General features: G+C 40.0%; 1 protein-coding gene across 2 annotated transcripts in view; it reads left to right on the forward strand.

Annotated features, from left to right (window-relative positions):
• COIL (coilin) overlaps positions 1-9789 on the forward strand; it is a 15968-nt gene that overhangs the window by 2889 nt on the left and 3290 nt on the right. For both annotated transcript variants that reach the window (XM_046677450.1, XM_046677451.1), the window contains exons 2-5: positions 3321-4431; positions 4542-4628; positions 5021-5068; positions 6967-7036. In XM_046677450.1, coding sequence (XP_046533406.1) covers positions 3321-4431; positions 4542-4628; positions 5021-5068; positions 6967-7036 — 1316 coding nt within the window. The remainder of the gene's footprint in view (positions 1-3320; positions 4432-4541; positions 4629-5020; positions 5069-6966; positions 7037-9789) is intronic.

Raw genomic sequence — 9789 nt, forward strand, 5'->3', positions numbered from 1 at the left:
GTGAGGGCTGACGTTGCCTGAGAGGGCTGACATGTCTGTGAGGGCTGGTCATGGGAGTTAAGAAGACAAAGTGTCTGAAGCAGGCTGAGGGTAGTTTGGTTTCCTGAAACCTCGAGTGCCAGAGATGATACCTGCCATTAAGATTGCTGATCTTTGTGCAGCTCTGGGTCTCTTGACAGTGAATATTGTTCACAGCATGCTAGTGGTTTCTAGGCTATAAAATACTGAGAGCTGTTCTCTCTCACTGAGGAACATGTTTGTCTAATGCCTATGGGTAAACAGAGACCAGTGGAAGTTAGGCCTGGGCTGCTTTCATTCTGGAACATTTATTTGTGGTCCCTTCCCATTCTTTTTTTTAAAACAAAAACAAAAAAATGTTTATTGTTAAAGACATTGTATTTCAAAATTGTTCAAAGTAAAAAAGTTCCTTATTTCTCTTCTCACATGCTCTTCCCACATCCCACTCTCTGGAAGTATCCTCAGTTATGTTTGGGGCATATCTTTCCAGATCCTTTCCATACAAGTGCAAAATAAGTACTTATACTTTTAAATACACATGTCATCATAATATACATATTGTCCTGCACCTCACTTTTTTACCTGACATATTGTGGATATCCTTCATTTTAGTATATACAGTATGTGATGTATATTCTTTTTAAATGCCATACAATACTCCTTTGTATGATCATGTCAGTTCTTTTAACCAGCCCCTTATTAATGGGCATTTTAGGATTTCTTAGTTCATTTGAGCTGCTATAACAAAAATACCATAAACTGGGTGGCTTATAAACAACAGAAATTTGTTTTTCATAGTTCTAGAGGCTCAGGAGTGCAAGATCAAGGTGCCAGCAGATTCAGTGTGTGGTCGGGGCTCGCTCTCTGGTTCACGGATGGCACTTTCTCATTGTGTCCTCACATGGTGAAGGGGAGTAGGGAGCTCTGTGGGGTCTCTTTTGTCAGAGCACTAATTCCGTTCATGAGGGCTCCACCCTCATGACCTAGTCACTTCCCAAAGGCCCCACTTCCTAACACCATCACCTTGAGGGTTAGGATTTCAACATATGAACTGGGGGGGACACAAACCTTCAGACCATGGTAGTTGTTTTCTGTTTTTCACTTTACATACTTCTGTAATGAATATTGTATGTTTTTGTGTACTTTGGTAATGATTCAGTAGGATACATTCCTAGAAGAGGTATTCCTTGGTCAAATGTTAAAATTTGATAGATACTGTCAAATTGGCCCCCAGAAAACTTGTGCAGTCTGTATGTATGCCAACAATATATGGTGGAAAGTTTGGTCCTAATTGGTTGTCTCAGAATTGTAACTTGAATCATAGCATTGCTACAAATGAAAACAAATGGATCAAGAATGTCAGAGAAGGATCCAATATTCTGGAAGTTCCCAGAAGTTTTTAGATTCACGGGATGCCCAGCTAGCTTTTGCCAGTTTAAGAATTACTTCCTTCCTGCTAGACGCTGAGGTCCACAGCTGGGAACAGAAGGTGATGTGTTTTTATAACTTAAATCCCTGCTCTGTCAGAGTTTTATTTCTCTCGATATCAGTAGCTTTATGTTACCTTGACTTGTAGGTGTCTGTGTATTTGTGTATTCTGAAGAATAATTGAGGAATTTTTTCAGTTACCACATTGAGATAACTCCACAGGATTACTATACCTTGAAAAAATTGAAAGAATGCTTATAACTTCTTATTAATCAGTTGTACTTTATTTTCAAATAGGATTGTGTACATCTTTCCCTGGTCACTGAAAAAACTTGGTGAAAAATATGGCTGGATATAAATGTACTGAAAGTGTAATGTGTGTTTTTAGCAGGCATCTTTAAGTACCCAACGTGTGCTTGACGTTGGAAACACTCAGCTTTCTGTCATTGGGCCGCATGTGTTAGAATTAGCCATTGCCAGTTCATGGAAGAACAGAATTCCTTTACTATAGTGTAACCATTTTGGATGGAGTGTGTATTAGTCAGAGCTCTGCAGAGAAACAGAAGTAATAGGAGATGATATAGGTAGCTATATAGATAGAGATATGAGATTTATTGGAAGGAATTGGCTTATGAGGTAATGGAGGCTGAGAAGTCCCAAGATCTGTAGTCGGCAAGCTGGAGACCTAGGAGAGCCAATGATAAAGTTATAGTCCGAGTCTGAAGGCCTGAGAACCAGAAGAGTTGATGGTGTTTAAGTTCTAGTTCTGGTCTGAGTCCAAAGGCAGAAGACCCATGTCCCAGCTCAAAGGTAGTTAGGGAGAGAGAGCAAATTCTCCCTTGCTCAGTTTTTATTTTATTCTATTCAGGCCTTCAGTGGATTGGGTGAGGCCCACCCACATTGGGAAAGGCAGTCTGCTTTACTTAGTGTACCAATGCAAATGTTAATCTCATCCAGAAGCACCCTCACAGACATACCCAGAACAGCGTTTAAGCAAATAACTGGGCACCCCATGGCCCAGTCAGGTTGACACATTAAATTAATAATCACAAAATATGGAATTTTACAATGGCTATCACTACCCCAGAGAACATGAATTATTCAGTAGTTTCCTATTTAATTTAACCAAAATAAAAATGAAATCTGATTTCAAAAAAAGCAGCCCACATTTCAAAACAGAAATAGATACTTAGCATTATCACCATTTGGGGTAGGCAACATAATATAGTGGAAGGATGGTGAGCTTTTTTTTTTTTTTAAAGATTTTGTTTTTCCTTTTTTTCTCCCCAAAGCCCCCTGGTACATAGTTGTGTATTTTTTTTTAGTTGTGGCTCCTTCTAGTTGTGGCATATGGGACGCCACCTCAGTGTGGCCTGATGAGCGGTGCCATGTCCATGCCCAGGATTCGAACCTGCAAAACTCTGGGCTGCAGAAGTGGAGCACGCAAACTTAACCACTTGGCCACGGGGCTGGCCCCAGATTGTGAGCTTTGAAGTTAGACAGACTGAGGTTTGAATCTCATTTCTGCTGCTTATTAGCTGTGCGTCTTGGGCAAGTTACTTGTCTGAACTGTAATTTTGTGATCTATTTTAAAGTGAAAGATGCCTACTTCCTGGTGGTGTTTAGATTAGAGAAAATGTATGGAAAATGTTTGGGATGCAGTAGGTATTCAATAAATAAAACTAGTCATTTGAAAGTTGACCATAAGTTAGGTCATTTAGGCTATTTTGTTGAAAAGAGTCTTTTGTTCTTAAGTGACGTTTTCTCGTTGCCTGATGGTAGTGACAGTTGGCAGTCATCTCAGTATGTAACCACGTCCTGGAGACATGCTTATGAATTACTCACCCTGGCTTTCTCTCTTATTCTTTTGATAGAGTTAAATTAGAAGAGAGAGGAGTTGCTGAGAATCCTGTAATAGTCAGTAATGGTGACGGTACTCATTCATTACCTAGAAAAGCAAAGAAGCGGGCATTTAAGTTGGAGGAGGATGAAGAAACCGAACTAGGTTACAGAGACTCAAAGAAGCATTGGAAGAGGCAAGAGAACAATGACAATGAGAGGACCTTGGATCTAGAATCAAAAGCTGTCACAAATGAGAGTGTGAGGAAAAAAAACAAGAGGAAAAACAAAGCCACATGTGGTCTAGTGGATGATGATGATGAAGAGACCAAAAGAAAATCACCAAAGAAAAAGGAGAAATGTGAATATAAAAAACAAGCAAAGAATCCCAGGTCTTCTAAAGCACAGACAGTGAAGGAATGGCCCATCCAGAAGCATAGTCCTCCAAAACATTCTCCTGCCAGAAACAGCACTGTTAAATCCAAAAGGAAAGGTGCCGTGGACGTTCGTGCAAAAGACAGTCCCAGTTCCTCCTCAGAGTCTGAGTCTTATCATGAATCAACCAGTGATGGTCTCAGCAATGTCATCGTGGAGGTCAGAAATTCCTCAGAGAAAATATCCACTGAGTTATCAAAGGGAATACCCTCTACAAAAAAGACAGCTGCCAACAAACCGAATATAAAAACTGCGTTTAACTCTACCCCCACCAAGGGCAAGACCACCAGAACATCATCTTCTAGTTCAGACTCTAGTTCAGATTCAGAGGACCAGTGTGTGTTGTCAAAGAGCACCCCGGAGCGGGCTGCAGGTCTCTTGAAGACAGTAGGCCTCTTTGCAGGAAGGGGTTGTCCAGGTCCAGGGCCATTAGCACAGACTCCACATGCTACTGGATGGAAACACTCTGACTCAAATGCTGGCAGGCAGGCTGCTGGGCCTCCTCCCAACGTGACTCTCCCCACCAGTATGGGAAGAGGTTGGGGTAGAGGAGAGGACTTTCTTTCTTGGAAGGGAGCTCGGGGTCGGGGCATGCGGGGGAGAGGCCGAGGACGAGGGCATGCTGTTTCCTGTGTTTTAAATAGAAACGCTGAATATCAGAAGCAGCAGCAATTAAATGAAATGATAACAAACTCATCTACTATTATCCAGGCAAGTATTATTTATTGTGAATTTACCCCATGTTGTGTGTCTGGAGTTGATGTCATGGGTTCCCAGTTTCTCACCAGTTACAAAGTCACACGACTAATACTGTTTTTCAGAATCCAGTAGAGACACACAAGAAGGACTACAGTCTGTTACCGCTGTTAGCAGCTGCCCCTCAAGTTGGAGAAAAGATTGCATTTAAGGTATGTTTTCAAACAACAACAAAAAAGATTATTCCCCCTCCAAATGAGCTTACTCATTAGCAGATCAGGTTAAATATATTTTAAAAAAACCTTTCCAGATCATATCTTTCATGTTCTCTTGCCTAGCTCAGTGTTTGCTTTGTGAATGAATAAAAATGGTTTAGCCTGGTGTCTAGGACCTAGCAAGGCTCAACGAGAGAAGGCTATACATATCACCAGAAAGCCCCCAAAACCCAGAGAAACCTCTCCCACTGGAACCCCTGTTTTACCATAGGTTCATGGCGGGGCTCCCCGAGTGGTGGAGTGGGCACCCCAACACTGCATGTTTTCTCGGGGGTTGGGGAGAGGTGCTACAGGGCTTGTGAATTTGTGGGGGTTTTCTTCTTTTTTAGCTTTTGGAACTAACATCTGATTATTCTCCGGATGTGTCTGACTACAAGGTAAGGCTGTTTATTTGAAAATAGTTGTGTCAGTGTATTAAAGAAGCTAAAGTCATATTTAATACTGCTAATGTGGATAATATAGATTTTTTTGAGTAAAGAATGTTGTAAAGTAGAAATGGAAAACGTCAAAATGTAAACTTTTGAGTAGTATCCCTGTGTGGTCTCCCAGTGGTATATTCCTTAGACTTGGGAAGATTGTAGAATGAGAATGACGACTTTAATTTTTTAGTCACTTTTTTCTAATCAGCTTAGACATAGAGACTTATTTGAGTACCCCTCCTCCATGATCCTAAACTTTGAAAGAAAAGAATAGCTCTCAGCCAGAAAGTTTGACTGTTTTCATCACAGGAATCTATTTTCTATATTTGTGAATTACTACTGGTTATTATGGTCTAATATGGTTTCTTTTACCTGAACAGTTAACCACAGGTAATTCACAAATACTATCCTTGGCATTTACTCACTTAGTGTCTATATGAGACTTCATATTGGCATATGAGCTTTATAACAGCTCAGTAAAAGCTTGACTCAGTCAATGGGATTACAGAATTACGTGTTTCCTTCCCTTTTTCACTCATTCAAAATTTTGTTGAAAATCTTGTTAAAATGCATAGTTTCTTATTTTGATGTAATATACAGAATATAAGTACATTTTTAAAAAGTAATAATTGGTAATGTTAATATAGCAATATAAAGTACGAGGAGATTTGATTTAATCTGAGTTGATACCTTGGAAGACTTTTAAAATCTTGGTGAGAACCTTTTTTCAAAAGCAGCCTAGGAGAAGAATCAGTTTGTGGAGGGCCTGGTCAGTTACTTCTGGGTAATTGGTGTTTTATCATATTTTTCATCTTCTTAGCCCCTTTAATATGGGTGACCATATAATTTATCATCTCAGCAGGACACTTGTGAGTGAAAAGGGTTAATATCATATTAATAATTATGCTGGAAAGATGTGTAAACAGATGTGTTGTGGGCAAACCAGGATGTTTTGTCACGCTACCATAGATAACTAATTTAAATCTGTGATATGTGAGGAAATGGAAATAAATATAGAATTGATACAGCCACAGCCTCTACAAGTTGTGATTCTAGATGATACTGATTTTTTTAAATGCATATTAAATAGTGCTCATCATAGTGATTACCTTGAAAAGCTATTTGCTTACTTTCTTTCTGGGTATTTTTAGAACTTTTTTGAAAGTGCTTTCAAAACCATTTTGAGAGTGAAAAATCAATTGCTCTTTTTTGCTTTGGCCTCAAGTGCTGTTATCCAGCTTGAGCACCAGCTTCATCACTAAGGTTGTCTTCAAAAGTCAAATCTATCTGCAAGAGATGTAGTCTCCTCAGCCCCTGATGCTGTCTCATTTGTACCTGTGGCATTTTAATTTATGGAGGTGACTGAGTGATGATACAGAGAGTCAATGCTATTGAAAGAGGAGTTTCTTACTTGTGTGTGCTGAGAGAAGGGGAATGCCACATTGAGCAGCACCACGGAGGAAAGCACCTGGGTGTGGTCAGGAGGCAGAAGCAGGAGGGAGGAGAAAGCCTGGGCCAGAGCCTGTACTGGGGTTTTCTCGGGCAGGCAAGACAGGGTGGGGGAAATGGGGTAAGGTTGGCTAGCTTGAATGACTAGCAGGCTTTGGCCTATCGGGGTGGTCCCTGGTTGTGTGTACCTGACCTTGGGATGGTTTAGATCAGGGGATTTTGGCTTGGTGTGTGAGAGTTTTATTTCCCCTACATATTGATTTATTTTTAAATTTTTTTATTGAGATAAAATGCACGTAACATAAAATTCACCATTTTAAGTATTTTAAAGTGTATAGTTCAGTAGTTTTAGTATATTCACAATGTTTCACATGATGATTTTTGACTTGGACTTTTATTTTTGAAAGGAAGGAAAAATATTAAGCCACAATCCAGAGACCCAGCAAGTAGATATAGAAATTCTTTCATCCTTACCTGGTGAGTCTTCTAGAAAAGAATTTGAAAATTTAGGCTCTTCATATCTAAATTGGTTTCTAAATAGCTTTTATACGCAGGAGCTGCTGTCTTCATTGGCCCCGCGATTAACTGGTGCTCTCCACTCCCTCTGTCAGCACAAGGCAGCCTGGGGGCCTGGGCTCCCTCCCACTAGTGGAGTTGTGTGTCTGCTAAGAGTTGTTGGATTTGTTCCCAAAGCTATTAGGCCAGTTGTTCTTATTAGTGTAATTATGTAACTTCATAAAAATTACATGAACTGATGAAAATTGATTACAAAAAGAATTATTTCTATGAAACTTAAGTTGAATGCTGACTCAGGAGTGTTAACTAAAATATTTGCTGTTGAACTATGTGTGGGTGGGTCAGCTATAAGAGATTGGGAGGAATTCGGTAAAAATCTGGAAAGATTCTGCACTTAGATTACCTTGCTAGTTTTTGTATTCTTGTATCACTTAAAAAAACTCAAAACTGGAAATGTGGAAATCACAGACACACTTTAAGGATATGGTTTATAAAAGGACAGCTCTAGTCCTTGGACTCATCAGACCGACTCAGCTCTATTTCAAAAGATTGGCAAATGCACAATGCACCTGCTTCTGTGGGTTAAGTCAAAATAAAATGTCTAAAGTGTATGTGTATACACACTCTTCCACATTATTTTAAATGGTTCCTTGCTTTATCTGTGATTCACTCCACCCGTCATTGCTTCTGAAATCCTGGCATAAGAAGGCTTTTACTGCATATGGCTTAACTTGGGTAATGTTGTAGTGGTCCCTGGCCAGAGAGCGAGGGAGATCTCTTTTTCTTTAGCAGACTCTATGGCAATTAATTATCTTCTGTTTGTGTTTAAATAAGGTAATGGATAAAAGATTCAAAACTCCAGCACACAGAAATCAGTCAAAGGATTCTTCCACAAAGTCCCTTTATGGTTAGACATAACTTACACTGGTTTTCCAGCCTTCTTCTGATTAGGTTTCCTTTGAAGAAACCCTCCTTCTTAGGAATCGTGGACGGAGAAGTTTGTCCCTAGTCAGATTCCATGGACACAGCCTGATCACTGCTTGTCGGGTGATTGACAGTGATGACTTTCAATTAGAACTTTCTTTATTTGGGGCATCAAGAAATGGCTTTGTCTGTGCTATATAGAAATACTGGTAGTCCTCACTTTGCATGGTTCTAATATACATGAACTTCAGTTACCATGCGTTAGTTCAATAACACCAGTCTCCCAGTGACATTGGGTATGATAACTGTTAACTGTGAGTAATTGCATAACGTGTTGCTAGCTCTTCAGTCCATAAGTCACTATGTAAATAACTGATGCCCATCATGACCAGTGACCAATCACATCACTTCTTTCAGAGTCTCTTGGTGATTGGTCAGTATGCCTCTGTTACTCAGTTCCCATACACACAGCAAAATATATGGTTGTGCTGCCTCCGTGTCTCTCAGTGATAAATTCACATGACATTTTACAAAAATAGGTAATTGAAATAGGGAGTGGATCAACAAAGATGAAAGCACAATAAAGAAACAAAAAGCGAACATGCTGGAAGTGACATCCAAATGGAATTTCAGTGGAATTATAGAAGAAATACTTAACCATGGGAGTGTTGACACTGGTTTGTGTGAACTTCCTGACACAAGTGAGGAAAGTGGTTGTGACTAAAGGAATGACCATGTCCCGGAAGTGACGTCAGCAAAAAAACCTTCACAAAATTGTGAAAAAGAACACTCTCAGAGCTATTTCATGACATTAAGGACAAAATATTGGAAGCTGACCCAAACTTAGAAAGGAGTATGACAGTTCTGCAAAGCATAGAAGAAATTCTCACTCTGTATTGTTACATGACAAGAAGGCAAGCACTGTTCAAACTACCCTTGATACGTTTCTTACAAGAAATAGGACTCTTTAATTCTCAGCATTTCTAGTGTTTTAAATTACAGTGTAGGGCCCGCCCCATGGCCGAGTGGTGAAGTTCATGCGCTCCGCTTCAGTGGCCCACAGTTTCGCAGGTTTGGATCCTGGGTGCGGACATGGCACCACTCGTCAGGCCATGCTGAGGTGGCATCCCACATGGCACAACCAGAGGCACTCACTCCTAGAATATGCAACCATGTACTGGGGGGCTTTGGAGAGAAGCAGAAGGACAAATAAAACAAAACAAAAGACTGGCAACAGTTGTTAACTCAGGTGCCAATCTTTAAAAAAAAAATTACAGTGCACTCCTTAGTTTTACTATTTTTTCATTTTTCTGTACACTAAAAGTTTCAATGTTTTGACAGAAATTTTTGAAGATTGTCAGGCAATCATAATTTTCCCATTGATAATATTAACATTGTTTTGTATGATTTCAGGCTGTGTGGTCATTTTTATGGCCCCACATTACCCTGCAAAGCGAGGACCAGTGTATTACCAAGTAGTAAGCATGTATAATTTCTGAGAACAGAGCAAGATATAAGTATTTTGCAGAATTCATACTACCTTCCCCTGTTGAAACATCAATTATCTTTTTGGATTATCTTGTGGTTACACATTCTTTTCTGGGAGTACCAGTGATAGTGTATCAAGCTTGTTTCTTTTTGCTTTTTCTCCCCAAATCCCCCCAGTACATAATTGTATATTTTAGTTGTGGGTCTTTCTAGTTGTGGCATGTGGGACGCCGCCTCATCATGGCCTGACGAGTGGTGCCATGTCCACGCCCAGGATGTGAACCGGTGAAACCCTGGGCCGC

The sequence above is a fragment of the Equus quagga genome, chromosome 11 (assembly GCF_021613505.1).
Source record: "Equus quagga isolate Etosha38 chromosome 11, UCLA_HA_Equagga_1.0, whole genome shotgun sequence".
Taxonomy (NCBI): domain Eukaryota; kingdom Metazoa; phylum Chordata; class Mammalia; order Perissodactyla; family Equidae; genus Equus; species Equus quagga.